Source organism: Pholcus phalangioides, unplaced genomic scaffold (genome assembly GCF_987345545.1).
Source record: "Pholcus phalangioides strain wild (caught in Gottingen) unplaced genomic scaffold, Ppha-v1.0 ptg000011l_1, whole genome shotgun sequence".
Lineage (NCBI taxonomy): Eukaryota > Metazoa > Arthropoda > Arachnida > Araneae > Pholcidae > Pholcus > Pholcus phalangioides.
In genome coordinates, this window is record NW_028301604.1 from 2762905 (window position 1) to 2785849 (window position 22945).

At 33.1% G+C, this 22945-nt stretch overlaps 1 protein-coding gene across 2 annotated transcripts in view; it reads left to right on the forward strand.

The window, feature by feature from the left end:
• The window catches only part of LOC149079944 (atrial natriuretic peptide receptor 1-like), a 184308-nt gene that overhangs the window by 74128 nt on the left and 87235 nt on the right, over positions 1–22945 (forward strand). For both annotated transcript variants that reach the window (XM_089238842.1, XM_089238841.1), the window contains exon 2: positions 16185–16299. In XM_089238842.1, the coding sequence (XP_089094968.1) occupies positions 16250–16299 (50 nt within the window). In that variant the 5' untranslated portion in view covers positions 16185–16249. The remainder of the gene's footprint in view (positions 1–16184; positions 16300–22945) is intronic.

The window sequence follows — 22945 nt, forward strand, 5'->3', positions numbered from 1 at the left end:
AGTTTATCATTTTTGAGTGGCAGTGGTGAATTTGCATTTTATTACAATTGTGACGAGATCGGTACTCTTTGTAATTCTGGACTCTATAGAAATATATTGTCGCATAGTATTTGATTGGGCGGAGATACTGGGGGGGGGGCGGCATGGGGCCAAGGGTCGAAGGTAAAGCCGACTGATCTAATGTATTTGCATATATATGAATTGACATCATTATCATGTCCCCCCCCTCAGCAATCATCGTACCCCCCCCCAGACTTCCAAGTCTATCTCCGCCTATGATTTGATTGTAATTTTTCCGTGCTTGCCGTAGCAAATATATTTTACCACACTGTGATTATATTAATTTTACCACATATGGATTGATACATTTACTAAATAATAATTCATCCAATAGAAAATTTATTTTAGATATTCACAATTTTTTAATAATATTTGCTTTTGTTTGAAACTAATGTTTAATTTTTCCTTCCAGTTTCTTTTCAAACAATTATGATGTATGAGAGGTGCTGCCAACCTTTGTAATGGGCCAATGGCCTATAAGCAAATAAAATGTTAAGTTATGAGAGGTGGTAAAATAGCTTACCATGGACATTCAAAAATTGATGAATTTGGCCTTAGAAAGCATTAATATATGTATTGTTTTTAATTTTGCTGCTTCCGGGAAATCACGGAAGTAGCAAAAATAAACAGCCTGTAAATTTATAAAAGTAACATTAAGCGTTACTATACTCTAAAAAAAACTACACGTTTTTCCGTATTATTAACCTATGTAAGAAAAGAAAATGCGAGAAACTTCTTTTTTTCCTAAAATAGTATGAATCAGCAGATGTAATATTAGAAACAACGTAAATAAAGCACAGCAACAAATAAGATTATTATGAATATAGATCAATATCGAGGAGTATCGTAATGAAATGAACAATAAGATAGATAGAGAGAGAGAGAGTATCGTAAGTATGGTGTAAGAAAGGCTAGAATACCAAATAATTCGTATCAGCCAACAAGCAATAGAAATGCCGTATATTCATTTCGGAGTCATTATGACATTCCTTCTAGGCGTAGAAAATTCATATACTTGGAATCCTTCGAAGTAGCTATTAGATGCATTGCAGAGTAGTACAAAACGGACCATCATTGCAAAAACAACACTGAATTCACGAAATAATTCGATTTTTAAGTAAACCTGTAAAACACAAAGCTCTAGTAATAAGTTTTTGTTTTTGTGTATTTCGTTTAAAAAAGAAAGAAAAAGAAATAAAATGATTGGATGTTTTTATAACGTAAAGAAAGATACAATGAGTGTAATGTTTAGCAGCTTGATAGCTTCCGGTTTTGTCATAAAAAATAAAACAAACTGTGTTTGCAATGCGGGAGACAACCGTTGAAACTTTCTTGAAAATCGATTTTTTTTTATAGCAATTTTTTTTATAAAGAAGCTTCAGCTTCATACAGTGCTAAAGCGGGTCTTCAAACTCGGTTTCCAGGCAATTGAAAACTCGCAAAGAAAACGAAACCTTCTTTTAAACAACTGGAATTTTTCGTTACGGAAACTGAACAAACTAATACCAAGCAATACGATGGTCGTTTGGTTTAGCTGTTTCTTCACTTAACGGGGTTTAATATTGTTCTAGAGAAAAGTTTCGGGATAAAAGGAACAGTCATACTGCTTGGTTTCTTTCTTAAGTTACTGTGTCTAAAGTTATAAAATTACAGAAATATTTACTTCAGTAACTGATTCTGAAGTGTTTTTCTTCATTAGTATTTGATTTTGTTTTTCGAAGTCATCAGCTTTCACCAAAAAGTTTCTTGAGAAGTTGAATAATTTTTTCTATCTTTTGATTGATGAAATACCAGTGGTCTGTTTGAACTCAACTTGAAACATATAGTTTAAGTTAAGTTAACTTTGTTTTTGAAAAACGAAACCTCTCGACCATATTTGGTATTTAAAACGGATAAACTTGAAATGATATGATTTGATTGAGTAATATGCGTTTTTCTAATAAATAGTTTAAAATAAATTCAAATTAAAACAGTGCATTCTCAATTCAGTTGAAAATGGAAAATTCTGATGTTATTAATTATCGGTCCTTAAATTATTGCTGAGAGAATTTTCGAAGTAAATATTTATAATTTATTTTCAATGCATTAATAGAATCGAATACTTCTTTTTTTCCTTGCTTTCTTTTGCAGATCCACGTCCTGCCTTTATTTCTTATGTTCGATGAAGCTTTTTGAAGCTATTAAAGATATAGAGACAAAACGGTTTAAAGCATTTGAAGGTTTCAAAGTTGTTTTTTACTTCCAATCCTTACTTCTATTTTTTGTAACATTCATGTTACAAATAACATGATAGGAAATGCTATATAGGATAAACATCCTCCGCGTCACTGAAGTTGTAGAAATTTCGTATCAAATAAAAAAAACATTGAAAACGTCTTTCAAATGGTACGTTGTTTGTCGTTATCTTCAACAGTTTCTTTTAAATATTTCGTAAGACCGGTCTAGACTTCTAAACCACATTGTTATGTGTTTCATATGTCCAAAATCTTTTTCCTTAGGCTGAATCAATATACGTTTCTCGACTTCCTATTATTTTCTATTTTCTATTATTTCCATGTCATTGAAAGTATCGAGTCAAATATTTCATTTTATTGTTCATTTGCTGATGGGAAAATGATCATATAGTTTAAATTCTTGAATGATATAAAAATACAAAGCTTTACAAATAATTTTTGCTATATTTTAGAAAAACCAACGTCATTTTCGTTGGATGATACACAGGGAAAGCATCATTATCATGTTCAAACATGAAGAAGGATATATATATAGTATATATCATTTTTTTCGTATGGACTCATATTATGGACGTCGAAAAACATATTTACTGATGGCTGTGACTGTCTTCTTAGTTTTTTTTGGAGGGGCTGTAGAAGACGCAGTGCGAATCCTTGCGTCATCGCCTTCGATTTGAAATAAACAAGGAGAAAAAACTGAACAAATGCCAAAACAGCAATATTCTTCACAAAAGGAAAAAAAAAGAGCGAAAGCATTGAATTTTATTCCATGGTTATCTTCCTTATCTTCCGTGTTTTGAAGGGATATGTGTACGGCTTCCATTTATTTGATTCCTTGACGATATTTTTTTTCTTCCGGTAAATTCTTTTAAAGAAAATTTATGTTTTTTCCTTTTCCATATTCCATTGCTTATTAGATGTTCTTGCAAGAAGGTAAAATTTTTCTTTTTGTCTTTTTTTTTATTGTTTGTTTATTTTGGGGATGTGCAGTTTCTGATATATATTTACTTTGTTCCAATTTTTCGTTTCTATATTTCGCTTGACCTTTTTTTTCACTTTTTTTTTAAGATTTTGTTCCTGATTTTTCGAAGGTAATTTTTTTCCCTCTGATATCCGAAATCCGTATACTTCTGTAAGTAAGAAAAATCAGAAGTTCTTGTTTTCATTTCTTTCGTTTTTTTTGCAAGTTGGTAAATTTCCATCGTAATGGTTTTTTTTCGTCGTTACCCGGTAATTATCGCTACTTTTTTTTACTGTTTCCTAAGTATACATATTTGTATTGCAAAACAAATACAAAACTTGCGAGCGCAGTGTTTAACTTTACAGTTATGGACGTACTTCACATTTCCATCTTCTCAGAGGTTCTTCTTGAATATATATATATGGGAAAAAATTTGCATTAAATGGATTATAAATGTATCTTGCTCATTTGATCATTTTTTTCGCACCATGGTCATTTTCTGCACACACGAGGACTAATTAGACCGGTACCTACAATTTATTGCCGATTCCGAACGACAGTATTTTTTTATACTCATCGAGAGGTTGGTGCGCTAACTCCTTGATGTGGGACTCCCTGCGGTAGCAATCTTTTTTTGTGGTCGTGTCGTTGTTCTGTTGTGTGTACCCCTGTGTCAGGAAACTTTCTGACAAGGACGAACCCCCGGGTATCGAACTCGCGACACCTCTAAACAGCCTTTGGTACTTCAGGTTAGTATCTTATCGACCTGGGCCACCGCGCCCAATGCATCCTGCAATGTCAAAATATTTTCCCGCTTTGCTTCAAAAAGTAGAGGACATGAATAATAACGGATTATTACATGAATATTTTCATGTAAATGGGCATTTATTTGTTTGATCAAGTCATGCACGCCTTCCCAGGTTACATATTTAAACATAGAATACATCAATCTTAACATTATAAAAAATAAGAAATGTCTGTAAAAGTAATATTACATGAGCATATATTTTTACCGTACAGGAAAAACGTGTGTTGATGTCATAAAAATTAATACGGATGCAAAAAAACACAAAGACTACAACAGGCAAATTGCTCAACGAGGTGGCTGAAAAGATGTTCGCAAAAAATATGGATGCCAAATATAACTAAAATACTGCAATCCAATACAAGAACACATAATTACGAAAAAAAATACATTGTACTATAACAACATTTGGCTTTATAATCGTGGATATTATGCATAAAGGTATTGAATCGAAAAGTATCTGACACACATCTGGATTAAACCTCAACCATGGCTCCCGTACTCACTATTGTAAAGTCGATAATAGCAGTTTTGCATCTGAATAGCTTCATGTTTTGGTATGACTTTAATATCTCGCAATGGGAGTAATGTCAGTTTCATCTGATATCGCACAACCTACAATACATCGATGAAATTCCATGGGCACGGCCGAATCTTTAGTGGAACTTTGTTTCCCATCCACAAAGATTTGAACTTCTGAAACCAGAAAAAGTAGAGATCCCTAATTTATCAGAAGATTACTCTGGATGGCTACGTCATGACTGTAGAAATTAAAGACTAATTTAAAGATGGCAATTTCGTTTTCTGCCAAGATTGGTATTTGTTAAGATCCCACGTCCTTGAAGCTGCATCGATGCTGTTGTGTTTAACGTGAACAAAATCCTAATAACATAATTCCCATCTCCAACCAAGTCTGAAAGTTCTAGAAACCGAAAGTGTGAAGACGGACAAAAACAGGGTGGGTAATATATACAGCCCAATGAATTACACACGCGATTCCTTGTGAATAACACTTGTTAACAATTACGGAATTATAACGCATTAAAATTGATGACGTCACTTTAGAATCCTGCCAAATTCACCGAACGTGCACCAAACGTATAACTTGGGGTTTTTAAGCTGTTAGCAATGCTATAAACCTGACAGTAATCAAGAAAGCTAAAACTGTGAAAAACTGTTTTTTCACCCTTGCTCTATCTCTCAAAAAATTTGACTTAACAGCAAAGGAAAGGAAAGAAAATTGTGCATTTTGGCAAAAAAAAAACGTGATTTTAGAAAAACAAATTTTCCAATTGATCTCGTTTGGCTAACACTTTACATATGTGGTGATAAATTTGCCAATATATGGGAGGAGCGAAGGTTACAGGAAATAACAGGTTAACATCCCTCTACACCAGCCATCTTCAACCCGTTGCTCGCGAGTACCACTGTGCTCCCGTGAAGTACCCAAAGTGCTCGATGGTTGTGTCCGATTTCGTGCGCGCGAGCACTTGATTAACGTTCCAATTGAAAAACACCTTGTAAAAATTGCATTCAAGGATTGACATTCTGATTTCATGAATTCGTATGCTAAACTTGTCGCAAGGGTGCTCTTTTTTTGATGACGGGTACACGCAGTGCTCGCGACTGGAAAAAGGTTGAAGACCCATGCTCTACACGAAGAGGAAAAATCGCTAATCGTGAAAGAAAATACCAGAACTTGGCTTCTAACGGGATTGAATATTTGAGTTCATTTTCAATACGCGACAACCCAAGCGGAATTTTTTTTTCGTTTTGTGTTTGGCGTGGTGTTTTGTTTTTTTCCGTTGGGTGTTTGGTGTTCGCGCAACTGATCGTTGGAAAACTGACACGTCACAAAATTTCAAAACGCATTATAACTCTCTTAATATTTCTCCGATCCTAAAACGGAAAACACTTTTGTATATTAGTTTTTCACAAGGAATCACGTGTGTAGTTATTAAGCAGTCAATAGTGTCTACCCTGTATATGCATTCAGACCGAGTAGTGTCTTATGTATTGGTCTCAATGTGTTTTTTGCACGATATCTATGATCAAAGCCAAAAATGACCAAAGCACAACCAGTTGTCACGATATAAACGAGCGTTTTTCCGTCCTCAGTCGAAGTCCACGCACGTGAGATTTCACCTTCGCAGAAATGTTTCCCCTTTGTGCGTGGGATGTTGGAATTGAATGATCTTAGATTTACATTTACCTACATAATCAAGGGATCTACAACATTTATGAAAACAATGTCCATTCATATAAAAATACTTATGAGATAAAACGTTTTAATCAAATGTTCTGATTTTCTGCAAAATGATAGAGCGAAATGTATTTTTCGGTTTTTCGTAAATACAAGTTTATCCTGATAAGAGCTGCATAACATCCATACTTAGCTTATATTAAAAATTGTTGAAATTTCAAAGGGTAAAGAAATTATCAAATATTCTTTCTTAAAGTGTCCCAAAATGATAGTCACCTAGGTTTATCTCTCTCGCCGTCATGCAAATTCTCGCATTTGCACAGTGTCTTCTGCTAGAATGGAAGTGAAGAAAAAAACCGGTTTCATATTGTATCGGCAAATGCGTAGTTTTCTGACACGAATTTAATTCTGCGTTTTTTTCTTAATGGGTAGAGGAAAATCTTTAACAGCTCAAGAGCGAAGCAAAATTGATGGATTGCATTGGAATAAGCTGTCGTTTCGAGCGACTACAAAGTCAATTTGCCGATCCCGAGCAGTAGAATTTAATTATTTGAAATCAAAGAGACTGTATGGCACCAAAATACTAAAGGTCGTCCTCCTGTGTTGACGAAACGCGAGGAAAGTGTGATTCTATGCAAAGTAACTCTTCCATAAGTAGGCCTATAAGGAAAATAGCATCTTTTTCTGACGTGAATGTATCTAAATTTACAGTTCATTGCGTTCTTCAGCGTTGTATCTGCCATCAAAAATGCTTAGTCATCCGAAATGTATATATATATAAATATATATATATATATATATAGTGAGCATCATAAACAGGAAGGACTTCATTTGACGAAATATCATACGCCATGGACTTGGCGTGGAAAACAAGTTTAATTTGGACGGTCCAGGTGGCTGGAAATATTATTGGCATGATATCAGAAAGGAAGAACTAAGTTACCTTAAGCGTCAACACAACGAGACGGAGGTGTAACCGTCTGGGGTGCGTTCAATGCTAGTGGAAAAGTGCAGTTAGCTGTTATATATGAACGTCTGAATGCTGCGACATATCAGGAACTGTTGAAATTCCATTTTTTTAAATCCAAAATGGCTCCACATCTCAATTTCAACAGAACAATGCACCCACTCACAATGCAAATCCGACCTCGGAATGGTTCCGTGCGAATGGAATTCCAGTGATAGACTGGCCCGCATATTCTCCAGACCTCAATCCGATAAAAAAAAAAAAAACATGCTGGATATAGTGGCACGTAATGTGCATGACTATGCAAAGCAAGACAACAGTGTTTCAGAACTTGAACGGGAGATGTTCAAAGTGTATGGCAAGATATTCCTCTGCAGTATTTCCAAAAACTTGTTGAATCGAGGCTTAGACGAGTGCTTGACATTATACAGAACAATGGAAAATTTATAAGAGTTTGAAAATATAAAAGTACATTAATTTTTTTTTTGAATGGCTCCACATTATTTTGGGACGAATAATGATTCCACTATTCGATCTAATTTTTTTTCTGTCATAAGAAATGCAGATATATGTTAAATTATTATTATAGTTTTAATCCTGTGCGTCCGAGATTTCTAGTTAAAAAATAATTTTCACTTCGAAAAAATAAATGTTATTTATAGAATATTGTATGTAGCTTTATCATTTTGGGACACACCTTGTATAAGCCTTGAAATATGTTTTAATTTTTTGAGGCAAACTTGTAAAGAAAACTTGGTTTCTTTTCCTAATTTTATAATTCCTACATTTTATAATTACATCTAGAACTTTTCACATACTTAACTGCGATTGATTTTTCGTTTACGCTTCCACACTAATACTTCCCAAATACTAAAAGAGATTTTCTGTCTACTGGTTAATTAATGACTAATAAATACCGACCTAAGATTTGGGATTCATTTTGTATAGCGACATTTAACTTAAGCCTAGCATTTAATCATGGACTTGATGAAATTGAAATTGCAAATCAATATGCTTAGCATGAGCCTAAGTAAGGAATAAAAGAAGTCTCTCACATTCTTCCTCTTTATACAATAAATTCGTGCACTTTTGCTCAACTTATTTTCGTAAAGTTAAGCCTTGTCTTCTAGAGCGGAAAATAATTCGTGCTCTAATATTCATCTTTTGCAGAAGATTTATGAAATTTGTTAAATATGTTACCTTCTCTAATATGTTCCATATCTTCAATTAAATCCATCTGTGAATGTGTTCAATTAATCATTTAAGAATGGATAGACAATTATGCTCACGAGAATAGAACAGATACTATTTCGATACAACTTGCACTCATACATTTTCGTTTGTAATGTTTTACGGGTTCTTCGTAAGCTATTTAATTTATTAAAGCTGATGAATGATTATAATTACTGAGCATTTATGGAGTGAAAAAGTTGCAGATGATAAGGATCTTCATATATATATATATATATATACGCGTGCTTATTTCTTTCCCTTCATGTCTAAAATACACTGTTAACGTCAATATCTAAGAAATCTCCAAGTTAAATTTTATAACCTATTGGTGCAAACACACATCTGTATGCTAATCTTTATCACTATCATCAATCAGAAATGGGTAATTAACGACGCCCATGGAAAACCACATTAAAGCAATTTCTCTAGAGGAAAATATTCCGTCTAAAATAGCAGAATTCATTTCTAAGGTTGCTGGAGAATGGCTCGCTTTTCATTAAGACTGACATGGTTAAGTGTTTTTTATACAGAAAACAGCGATCAGGGTATGGAGTGTAATTATTGCTCATCCAAAATAATGTTACATGATGCGAATAAAATTGCGACACAATTCAAAACCTAAACATGTTTATGATATGGTAAAAAAATGTACTCCTATAAATAATTTATCCATAACACAATCGAATTTCTAATACATCACATCATCTACTAGTTTGCAGCACTTTCAAAAAATAAAACGTTAATAAAATACAAGGTGATTCTAAATTCATGGGACAAACTTCAAGAAGTGATATAAGACATCTAAACAAGCATTTTCAATCATAGAATGTGCGGTCGATTCGCAATAGCAAAGACAGTAGGGATGGATATTAGAGAGTGCACAACAGCACTTCAGAAACAAATATCATAATTTTCCGATGGATTTGCCGCGATATGTGCTACCAACCATTCCAGGGTGCATATGCACCTTTGGATTGGATTGGATTGGAGTTAGTTTTTTATTGGTGCAAGTACCATCAAGGTTATGCTGCGACGAGCAATGATCAAGCGGTGTAGTGACATGAGATAGAATTTGCGTTAACCAAATTGCAGCATGAGAAGGGCTACCACATTATAATACCCCGCACCCTCGAATTATTGATTGCACTTACTGCAGCAAATCCGTCAGAAAAACCATGATTTTTACTTCTGGTGAAGTGCTGTTGTGCACTTTCTAAAAACACCCTCTACCATCTTTGCTATTGCGATTCGACCACATATTCTATGACGAAAAGTGCTGGTTAAAAAACTCTCATATTACCTCTTAAAAATTGTCTCATGAATTTAGAATCACCTTGTATATGTGTCAGCTTTTAACTTACTTTTGACTTATGGAAATTTATAGCTTCGAAATTTTTTGGGTTTGTCGTACGCATATATGAAAATCTATATGAAGTATTCGTATCGGTTTTTGGAACCTAACATCACAAGAAATATTTTTCGAAGAATTCCATTTGTGTCATTATAATTTTACATTCCATTTGCTCTTCAGACACATTTTAAATTTGTAAAGAATATAATTAGTACTTCAAAAAAGTTATTGTTAGACAAATATTCTCTACGTGTTTTGGAAATCGAATTATTTTATGAGAAAACTCGTAGAAAAATAATATCATACATTTTTAAAATTATATTGGAAATTATCGAAGCCTCTCGATGTAATGAAATAAAATCCGTTCGCGTATTTCGTATATACAATGCAATTCTAAATTTCCTGCATAAAATAAAATTCGATTTGTTTTTTACATATTACTGGATGCATAATAACCAACCATGAAAGCAAATAGTATACGGGGTGATTTTCGAACACATTTTGAGCATTTTTTAAGTTTGAACCATACTTCTACGACGAACGGTTTATGTGATAAAGACATCTTACAGTACACCCTGTGACTATATTCACATTTACTATATTCGAAACTGCGTAGGAACCTTGTGAGGAAATTGGATTAACTAGATTATAGTGGTACGAAAGTATTTTTTTATAATTCTTATTAGGGAGACCAAAAGGAACAATTTATATACATTAATTTTGACAAAGAAGCTATTCTACAAGAAGCTATTTTTCATGAATAAATTACATGAACAATATTGCTAATGATAGAAACATAAATCCGATACATAAAAAGCCCGTTCTTTTGGGATCACAACTTATTACTTCTTAAATTCGTAGCTTCCCCGAATGAAATTCTCTAACCTACAAATTTAGTCTCTAAACAACAGTGTGGTCTAAGTGAATGATGTTTGTTGTATAATTCAGAAACATTTGTTCATTGGTGCAAGAGGGAAACATTTTAAAGATTAAGTGTAAACGATACTTATCGCGCCATCTTGTTATGTATGTAAGGTATGTGGATGAGATGTTGTTTTCCAACTTTTCGAGAAATTTTACCAATGGAATTAATTCAGTGATCGTTTTATATGAATCGCGCGCGCGGAAGACCGTAAACGTCTTATGGGAATTGCTGTCCCAGATGTCAAAGATTCGATTAAATCGGGTTCTGAGTACGCGGGTTTTATTCGCAAATTTGTGTATATACAGTATGCACATGATGCACAAAGACATGATATTACATTTTGATTGTATGTTTCGGCATAGGTATATATTATTTCTTTTCAATTAATAAGTGCATTCACGAATTATTTTGAAACATTAAAAATGTTTTTTTAATTCTATCACTATGATATAACTCTCACAGATATGATATACATCAGGGTGGTTATAATGTAGCTTTGTCGGTATACGAATCCCCAGGGGCCTCAGAAAACCAAGTAATACAAATGAGGTTCGAGGTATAGGTGTTTCCAAATATCCGCTCAAGAAATGAGAAGAAAAACAAAACTCATTATCACGGTTACGGTTGTAGCAAAAAAGTTTCGAAAAATTCAAATAGCAATATTCACTTTTAAGCATTGAAAAATGATTGAGGCACTAAAAACCATGGATGGTGTTGAAACAGTACCTGTTATATCATGACAACCCTATAGCACAATAAACGCCTGAGCAGGAAGCAGTCAAAGAAAGATGATCTCAATAAGGGGTTTGTGCGCTAATTCGGCCGAGGACTTCCTGCAGATTTCAAGGAATTTTCCGACCGATTGGTTAGTGAGATTCTCTTTCTTTGACTGCGCTCTGCGCTGACGTTTGTGATGCTACAGGTACCGTTGTAATGCTATTCATGGTTTTTTGCTACGCCAATAATCTTATTAATGCATAAAAATAAAAATGTTGCTTTTTGAATTTTTTGAAATTTTGTTGTTGTAACTAGAGTTTTGATTTTTTTTTCATTCTCGAGCGCATACTGAAACACCTATGTTTCAAATTTCATTTGCATGAGTTATGAGTTATGAGTCACTAGGGTTTCGTATATCGGCAAATTTATATTATGACACACTGTGTATCTCTTAATAACGCTGTAAATCAAAATAAGATTTTATTTTCTGATGTCGGTATTTGCTTTAGTGGCTTCGTATAAATTTTGCAAAACGTTGTCCCCATGAATAATTTCAGTGCATTTGAAAAAAAAGATGTCGTGTGTCGATCTATAAATATGGAATATGAGGGAGTTTTATAGAAAATTTCAGCAATAGTTGTATTATAGTCGAAACCCTATAGTTCAGGTTACATTTTGTCTACAAGCGATAGAGACAACCGAAAGATTATTCTCACAATAAAAGATGTATACGTGTCACAAATACACCATTCGAATTCAAGAAGAGAGGAGAATAAAGGAATCACATATTTTCCTTTGAGAATATAGGTAAGACGATATAGCATGAAAAGAGCAAAAGCGAAAAGATTTGCTTACGAGAATGTTTCATGTTTATTTGCGTGTGCTTAAAAGCGGATCATCAATTCTTACCACTCGATTATGAGGCGCATAAATAAGTTTTCTTTTCCTTTTGTTTGCCATTGATCTTTTATTCATGCGGTTTTTCGTCTAGAATCGATGTGGATTCATGTGATTTCTCCCTTGAGAAAAGCAAACCTCAAACAGCATTATGATACAGGGTTTTGAGGATGACATTTCGAAATAAAAGACGAGATAGGTATTGAGAAGTAACGGAAACAGTAGAGACGTGAGTTGCATTCTAGGAATACAAAATAGTGAGTCACAACAGTCGAAATCAACTATGTGGCATATGGTATATGAAATAATTATAGTGGGAGGGGGGGGGGGTTGTTAGAGCGGGGATAATTGTTACACTTTTTATATTTCATTTAATTTCGGGCATATAACTCAAACCAATCCAAATATTTGATATATCTACATCAAGTGTGAACAATTGACGTACTAGAGCTTTTTTCGCGAATACAAAAAAAATCACTGTTTCTATGAAATATAAATTTTTACAAAATTTCTTTTCGAGTGTGACAACCAACACCATATACGGGCGAAGTTGCCACATACTATGGGGTAAGTTGTCACACAACTTTAATTAGATATTCACTAATAAAACATTAAAAATGGTAGAACTAAATAAGCTTTATAAAATTAATCATGAATTCTCTTGTTCAATTCTATTTTATTACCAATCTGCTCATTAAAATTAAAACTAAAGTTGAAGTAATTTATTACCTAGGTTTATATAGGTTATTTTATGTATTCTACTTCTCTTGCTTTTTACACTCTAAAATATGAATGTTGATAAAAAATAACCAAACTGCAATTTCTTTGAATTTTACTTATGGCCGTTTTTGAACAATAATTAGGCTATTGTTGTAAGCGTTGCCACTTGTACACAGTGGCATCTCAACAGAATGGGGGGAGGGGCTCAACAGGTCCCATACCGCACAGAATGAAATAAGAGCCTCAAAATTATTGGGAATTTTTATTAAACACGTATGCAACATTTTAAATAAATAAATTCAAAGGGCTCCAAAGAAAAGAGTTCGGGCCCCTTGCTTCTCTAGACTCGCTTTTGGAATCAACACTGACAGCATATATCAGAATGTTCTCTGAATTTCTGTAATTTCTCAGGTTGCATTGAAATAAAGTTGATGAATTCACTATAATATAGCAGCTACTGTAATTGAGTCTCATGTCCAAAAATTTGAATAATATGTAAACATAAAGAGAACTTCGATTCATTTTCAGATGATTCAAAAAACAAACATTTCATAGGGATCTAAACGATGCGTTTCTATTAAAACAGTAGAGATAATAAAACGCGATAATAAACGGAATGCATATTACTCGTTTTCTCACAAATACAGTTTTTTTCACTCGTATATATATATTTTTACTACCACATTTTGTTTTTTTTGAAGATTTTTCTAGTTTTGTTTCAACCAAGTTTGTTTTTTATTCAATTTAACTCTGTCTGTGGCGTTATAGTTTTATCGAATATCAGCAGAGCACAATAAAACACTCTGAGCTAAGGAAATTGAATAAAAATATTATATTTAATCTTATGATATTTTATGACAATTTCCAAAAAAGAAAACGTAACAACATAAATCTATTCCTTTTGCTAACTTCTCTCGGTAACTTGATTAATGACAATTAAGGTAGTAGATGTCGCAGATAAAAAAATATAAATGTCGAGCTAACTAACAAAACTTACGTTCATTTTTTGTGAAATCAAATCTTCTCATACATGCAATTATGTATTATAATAAATACACTTCAGATTTCTTTATCCGAATATTTATCGGTTTCAGATAAAAAATTTCAAATTTAATTTTTTTTTGCAATTTTCTTTTACTTGAATCGAAAACTGAGATGCATTGTATGTGTGAACTCATTTTTCCGGATGTTATATGCGAAATTTTTTCGTTAATATGATTAATATCTTTTAATATGTTATATATATATATATCGGCTAGTTATTTTCTGTAGTCAGTGAAAATTATTTCTACAAAACGTACATACATACGAAATTACTTTTATCGGTTAGTTGCACATTTCGAATTCCAAAATTTAATTCATTCGTAGGATGTCTGGAGGCTACGGCCTTTTAAAATATATTCAGTTATTATACACATACAAAGGCTACAACACAGACAAAATGCCCAACGAGTTGGTTGAAAAAAAAACACTCTAATGATTATACGTTTATTCTTTCAAGAGCGCATATTTATTTTGTTAAGGGATGTATTTGTTTTACATAAAACAAATATGAAATATAGTGTGATGACTTTCTATTCAAAGAAATATAGACAGTGCTTTATATGAAACATTTTAATTTAAAGCGTTGTGTGCACATCAAAATCTGTAAGTGGAAAATATGGTGAAACGATGAAATATAAATGCGAACCACAGTATCGACCACGTAGATTTTTTGCATTTCCTCTTACATTTTTACAATGCTTAAAATACGTGACTTCATGCTCATATTGCGTTGGTGCGTGATGTTTCACTTACAATTTAAAGATGAATAAAATGCAGTGTATATAGCTTAATCTGAGAAAATATGAAAAAGAACAGCGAAAATTAACGGACAACGTTTCTTTCCCACATTTTCTCCGATTTTGAATACAAATATCTCAGCAAACATTACATTCGGAAACGTGGAATTTTTTTTTCGTTGGGCTTAGGGGAGACAGGCAACAAATTTTTGAGTTTCTTAGGGTGTCCGTATAAAAAGTTATTTTTTTATTTCCATAACTATACAACCCTTTCAAATATGAATGCCGCATCTGAAGTCTACATGTTATTTGGATACTTTTTCTAGCGGAAAGAATGCCTCTAAGGTCAATGGCTCTCCAGTAATGTGCGGCAAGGAGACTTAGCTATACACGCTGTATACTTCAGTAGATAGAATGATATCAGCAATAATATTCGTATGAATTGGTAGATAAGAAATAGAAAAAAGGGCAAAAAAATGATATACGTATTAAGTTTAGGAAGGCTTATAATGAAAATCGGAAGGTGAAAATTCTATTCAGCTTTAAGTTTGTTACCATTGCCAACGCGTTTTACGTCAGTTTCAAAGCACTTATTGAATGTTTAACAACTACGTCAATTCGAATAAAAAGCAATGCTTTTTTAAATAATTAATAATTGCAAATGGTTCAAAAGCAATGGAACAATCTGGTTACATTGTACGAAATATAAAATATTCAATCTTATTGTTGAGAAAACTCTTGACCATTCTAATCTCTACTCTAGGAATAGATAAGAATTTAAAGAAGCGTGAAATGAAGCGGTGAAATGTTGTTTTTGTTGAGTTATATTTAATACACAATATAGAAACGTAAAAGCAGAAAAGAGATTTCTTTTATCCATTATCGTACAGGTATTCATCATTAATAATATTTTATGAATGCATAAACAACAAAGTTATCGTTTCCTTAAAGAAACAAAGTGGCTTTGCATCGCTAGCACCAATCTACGTGTGAAGCAGAAGCGCAGTCTAAGAACTTAGCCTATATCTTTCGAGGTTATTGTCTGTGAATTTCAGGCGTATTTCAGTTGAAAAGCGATCGTTATTCGCCATTATTCTCATATAATACGCTTTCGCTCTCTCGAAGCTTTGTTCTTGCTCTTGATTTTTGATGCTTTATCGCCCTGCACGTTCGTGAGATCAAATAAAAAAAATGGTCTGGTGGAAACCGTTAAAGATTACAAATATTGATTAGAATTGATTTATGAATGTCTGTTCTTTTAGAAACAACGTGCAACGACCTTTTCCTCTCAAGCAGTATGATATATGTATTTTTTTTTTATGCATTGCAGTTACAATATTGTGCGCCAACGCAGATACCGTGAGAAGCATACTCATCGCTGCTGAACAGCTAGGAATGATTAGCACTGGCGAGCATATTTTTTTAAGTTTGGAGCTATTCACGCGGTAAGTTCAACCGAAAATATTGATTTTTCTTTACCCCGTTTCCAAAACATTTGAATTTTTATCAAATTCTACTCCACACGTAATGACAATTTTTCAACGCTAATGAGAAGCAGAGCACTTCGATCATTACTGAATTTAAACTAATAATAATATATCTCATCGTCAATCTAGAAACTTCGCCTAAATCAGTTGAACACATATTCAAATATAAAAGCCCATTTTTCAAAAAGTTATTTTTTTTTCTAAAATCTCTTCTGATCTTATACAAAAACCTCGCGAGTTCTGTCATTAGATAGAAAAAAAAATTGCATATATATATATATATTGAAAGTGAAATTCATTAAACTGATCACATCATTAATTATCTTTTGATTGAAGAAACAAAAAAATTGACTTCTTAAAAAAAATGGTTATTAAACTTTTAATAATTTGTTAAAGTTCGTTAAAAAAAAGAGAAGAAACAGAGAAAAAAATAATTGAAATCTTTTTTCTATTCCCTTGTTTCGTCGTTAGCTCAAATCAGAGTAAGCTTTCTTGCATTCATTTTATATTATGAAAATGAATAAAAGTAACTATAGCTTTCACTTTACATAATTTCAAGAACGGTGATTTAATAATGGCTTGATAGGAAAGTGAAGAAAGATACAAACATGAAGTAATTAAAAAAAAATTAAATATATTTTAGTTGATTTATGTTTCATTTCATTGGCTGTAATGGATATTTTTATAATATTTATTTTTTTTTAAGATATGACCAATTCTTTTGCTTGATTTCTTAGGAAATTTTATTTTCGCCAATTTTTTTTTCATCTTGATTTAACAAAACCAAAATAAAATTTGCATGTGTGAACAAAAACCGGTATTTAACAAGCTATGATTACTTTGCATAGACTACTGCTGAGTTTTCAAGATGAAATTTTTTAGAGTGCATTAAACTGTCTTCATTTTGTATTGATCTATTTTCGATAAGAAATGTATTCTAATCTGGAATGAAAAATAGAATAGTGTTGGAGATATTGTTTGTTAATTTACGGGGGCCTTGAAAAATATGAGTTTTTAATTTCGGAGAGAACCAAATTGAGATAACACTGCTCAATACTGATTTTGTTCTCAAAGATATGTCAGTGATTTTAGGATGATTTGGGCGCGCATTTCGAATCTGGTATGGGTTTTTGTCGATTGGCCTAGTTTTTTAGACGAAGTGAATATTAAATTCCAAATGGATATACATAAGCAGTGCTATTAAAAAATAGAGTAAACCATCAGCAAAGATATTTCAGTGATTTTTTTAGGGAGATTTTGTGCTGCTCTGATTTCGAATCTGGCACTGATTTTATCATATCGGCTCTAGTTTTTGAGATAATGTGAAAATTAAATTTCAATGGTTATACATAAGCAGCATACAAACCACATTGTTGAGAGTATGCATTACCTCACACGCTAGAGCCAATTCGGCAAAACCAACACCAGTTTTGAAGAAACCATTAAAATTCCTTTACGAACATGGAGATTTGTGTGTGTGTGTGTGTATGGGTGTGTGCAGTGTAATCAATCTACTTTAATTATGCTTTGATATTTAAATAAGAAAAAAATCCATTTCAATTCATTGATTATGAATCCTGGCATAATGAATGATTTCATTCTTTTGCAATTTATAATGAAATTATTTTACGGATTTCTTTGATTTTTTTTTTTTTTTTTTTGACGGATTAACTGTCATTTTATTGTAAGAATATAAAGTTGTGGGTTGGTTCACAGAAGGATAACAGGAGTAATTTCAAAAACATTTTATGTACACATATAAGTTTTTCCTTTACTACCTTCTTATTCAAACAAAAAATGCGAGAGTGGTCTATTTTTTTTTTGGCAAAAAAAAATTGGTCGGTCATTTTTCTACGGTCAAGTCACGTAGTCAATTTACGTAAAGCAGTGGACGTGATCACAGTCCCTTTTGAGTTTTAACAAAGCCATTTTCGTTTTGAAGTCTTGAAGTCTTTTTTTTTTGTGAAAAGCCATATCTCATTTTTTTACTTCAATTTCGTTTTTTTTCCCTTATTCATCCATCCTTTTGATCATTTCTTGTCTTCAATCGGACACCACAATTCCATTATCTTTTAAAATTTTATATCCACTACTAGTAACAAAATTTAGCCAATCATCCAGTTTGAAGTTCGTGTTCATAAAACACGCACCAGTCACGAAAATAGCCTCGTTTTCTGTGGGTAAAAACGAGCCATACGATTCTGGATAAAAGAAACAGCACACACTGAACATTTTTGGTGCAATGTTTGTATTTAGAATAACAATTCGGAAATACCATGTGGTGGCATAAAACTAAAATATATCTTTCTTGTTCAAGTCAACTTGTTTAATTACAATTTTCATCCACAAACTTTATTTAATTTAGCGGATAAAATTTCCTGTTAAAACCCTAATTAATACATATTTACAATATAAATATATGAAAACAAATATTTATCCATCTTAAGTGCAATTTCTAAAATAAACATCAAACTTATCTCAGTGAAAATTAAGGAAAACTAGATTACTTAGCAACTTTATTCTTTCAATATGTATTCAAATTCAAATGAAATATTAATATTCTCATTTTCTGTGTTTGTTACGTATTCGTAATTTAAATGAAATCGTTTCGCTGGAAATCATTTACATATTTCGATATGTCTGCGTTAGTGTAACAGAATCTGATGAATTTCTGAAGCCTTTTTGGAACAATTCAATTATTCCATAAATATTTAGATGTTTAGAAGAATTCGTGATTCACTTTCATAAAAATGCTTCTTCAATGGATTAATTCACCTATTATACTTTATGCTTGAGACATTGATTATGTGACTATTTAATCAAGTTAGCTTTAACGCTTCGAGTGAGACTATACAAGGCGCAAAACAATTTGTGTTATTTCAGCAATGATGAGTTCAATCACGGCAGTCCATGAGCGATTATATAGCTGCAGCGGAATGCAGGTTCATCCATCAGGCGTTAGGTAATATTCTCGAGAGATGTTTGGGTCGAATTTGAGGCTATGCATTATGCCTGGCTATTTAGATCAGCAAAGCGTATAAATTGCTGCATTCCAGTGATTAGATTTTAAGTTAATAGTGAGCCAGCATTCACAGAAGAATCTACGGAATATATTCCATTTCATTAAACTGATTCCGACGTAGTTAATGAAAAAATTATGAATTGCAATTTTCAAGTTTATAGGAATTCTATGAATTTTTTCAAACATTAACCATTGAAGCTATCTTTTAAACTTTTTAAACAAAATTTAGCTCCCAATACGCCCTTGAATCTTTATTGAAGATCTATCTCACTTCTCAATATCATAGAACTCATATTTTATCTTTTTGAAATAAAATATTTACAATTTTTTCGAAAACTTCCGAAATCATAAAATAAGCACAATGCGTTGAATATATATTTTATTTAAATACATATAATTGAGAAAGTTTTCTTCTGTTTCAAAACTCTTACGATATTACTGTAAAAAAGATTTACTAGAAAAGACAAAAAATATATTCACATTTTAATAGTAAAGAAAAACCTTTTTTTTTTTACTGCATAAAAATGAAGACAATATAAAGAAATATATTATTCATTCCGTTTTCACCTTGTTATAGGAAATTACCTCCGAGAATTTCAGTACTCCGATGAAAAGTTTTCCTATTATGATGTTGAGTGTGTTTCTCTTTTTTCTTATTGAGCTCCTCCCAGCAGTTTCCAATGTCTTCGTTGGTTTTTCTAGTTCTTTGTTCGACCATTAGCATAAATTTGCATATGCTTCTTGTCAGAGTTTTATTGCTGTTCATATCGCAAACCCGATAAGAACCATATTTGCTCCTATTCCGTAGAAGTTATCTAATTTTAGGAAAGAGGTTCCTCTTTTTTTTTTAAGCATACAGTCGATGCCGCTTATTACAATCATGGTTAGTGTTATCATTCGAGTATCGTTATCACTTTTGCAAGGAACGTAACAAACCAATACCATAAATCTGAAAAATTTGTTTATAGTAAATGAATCATGCTATGAACTTTTTTTCCCCCGTCGAAAGCTTTTTCGCGCATTCTGAAGCTAAAAAGCTTAACCAAACTTAATTTTTTTTCTGTAAGTTATTGTTATCAGGCTGTAAGAATCTCAAACTTTTGTGTCTCGCTGGTTCTCTCTCTTGTCACCCGCAGCTGCTTTTCCCGATGGTTCATTAGCGGCTCCCCGGAATATAGTTTGGTAGATATTTTTCCCGTATAAGAGATCCACTTAGAAACAAAAATAGGCACACACATTGAGCAAATAGGCTCAAAGTTGCGTGCAAATAGCACGCACACTTTGGGAAACCATCGGGCTCTAGAAGGTGTTCTCTCTCCCTCCCTTGTTGACAGACATTTCCGTACCTAATGTCGTAATCGGTCCTTATTCTTCGCTGTGATCCATATATTGTATGCCCATACTGAGTTGGCCTCTGACCTTGACGCTCGAAGAGAGGGTTCATTTTCCAAGGAGGGGAAACGGTGGGGAACTCACTAAAATAACGAAAAAGACAATACCAACCTGTTCCTTTTCCCTGTGACCTTTTTACCGAAAGAAGATAGATGGAATCGCCCATCGTGACGTTTCATGACGTAGCCAGAAGCCAACTCAGCGTGGGTATACACAATACTTATGGAGCTGCTTTTGCAATGGCCTTCCTATAGTGGAGGCAATTGCATAACGGGAAGAAACGTTTTCCTTTAGTTCTTGATCAGCTTCTTTCAGTTGACCAGATTCCAATTTCTTTTCCCGAGAGACTTTATCAAGGGATCTATGAAACGTATTGTGTGTACATTAAAAAAATATCATAATTTGTGTTACACAGTGTTAGTCGCTGTGGTGGCCGTATGGCCATAATGACGGACTCGCATCTCGAGGATTGGGGTCCCAACCCCACCGGTGTTACAGTGTTGGTCAGCTGAAGTTGGTTTTCTGTAGTTCCCAAATTCGAGGCTCGAATGCGAGCTGATCTCCCCGTTAAAGTCTCACCACAGAGAACAGCAGGCCCACAAACGGTGCAAATATTCAATCATTCCACTTCACTTCTGAAATATAGATGGCAGCACTGAAAAATCAGACACAACACTGTATACGCACTCAGACTGTTAGATACACGCAATCACACTCAGACTGTTAGATACACGCATTCACACTCAGGCTGTTAGATACACGCATTCACACTCAGACTGTTAGATACACGCATTCACACTCAGACTGTTAGATACACGCATTCACACTCAGACTGTTAGATACACGCATTCACACTCAGACTGTTAGATACACGCATTCACACTCAGACTGTTAGATACACGCATTCACACTTCCGGCACAACTCATTGTGATAGACCGGAGTTGTCCTCGGTTTGAAAGAAAGATATACAGTGAAACCTGCATATAACGATTCTGTCTATACCGATGAACCTGCATATAACGATTCTGTCTATACCGATAAACCTGCATATAACGATTCTGTCTATACCGATGAACCTGCATATAACGATTCTGTCTATACCGATAAACCTGCATATAACGATTCTGTCTATACCGATAAACCTGCATATAACGATTCTGTCTATACTGATAAACCTGCCTAGAACGATATTTTCTTTGGTGCCGGTGGAATTCTCTTATTCATAAGGAAATAGCGCAAATGTTCAAACTGTCTACAACGACATAACCTGTCTATGAAAAAATATCGGGTCCCCGATAAAAACCCTATTTGCTCCTATTCCATAGAAGTTATTTAATTTCACGAAAGAGTTCTTTTTTAAATATACATTCGACACCACCGCTTATTAGAATCATGGTTAGAGTTATCATATTGGGGTATCGTTATCACTTTTTCATGGAACGTAATGAACCAATACCATACTCCATCGCATAATATTTTTTCTAGTTCCCTATAGTATCGTTATAGACAGGTTTCACTATAAACTAGACAGTTTTTCATTCTAATGCTTCACATGACTGATCAACAAAAATGCAAAATTTTAGCTTAAAGGAAAAAAAAGAATCCCGTTTTAGAATATATATAATAAAAAAATGGAACGATTGAACATTTTACAGATAGTTATGTGGGAATGAAGAACGGTTGTTTTGTTTTGCCAATGCACACGTTTATCATACGTTCCGTTCAACCAAACGGGATGTATGGTCACCGTATTCGCAAACGGGACTTGTTTGGACATAATTATCATTTGCTTATTGTTATCCCTTAATATAATCACATCGAGTCCCGATGTGATTATATTAAGCGGCGTGGACTGTCAATTTTGTTATGAAATAAAGTAGTTATCTTTATTTATTTTTTTTTTTTTTGTTTTGCTCCTCAAGTATGAATGGTGTATATACCTACATATACAAACATATTACAAATATCTCAGCTATATGATAAATCCTTAGTATGTTTTGACGAATAACATGCAAAAGCTCCTATTTGCGAAAAAATTCCAGAAAATATTTGTTTATTTTAGTATATTTATCTTACCTACCCTTATCATTTTCGATTTCGTTGCGTTTGAAATGCTTCGATATAAAGACGTTATTCAGTTCTTGGATTCCGAGTTGACTTTCGTGAAATATCGACGTTCGACCATTTTC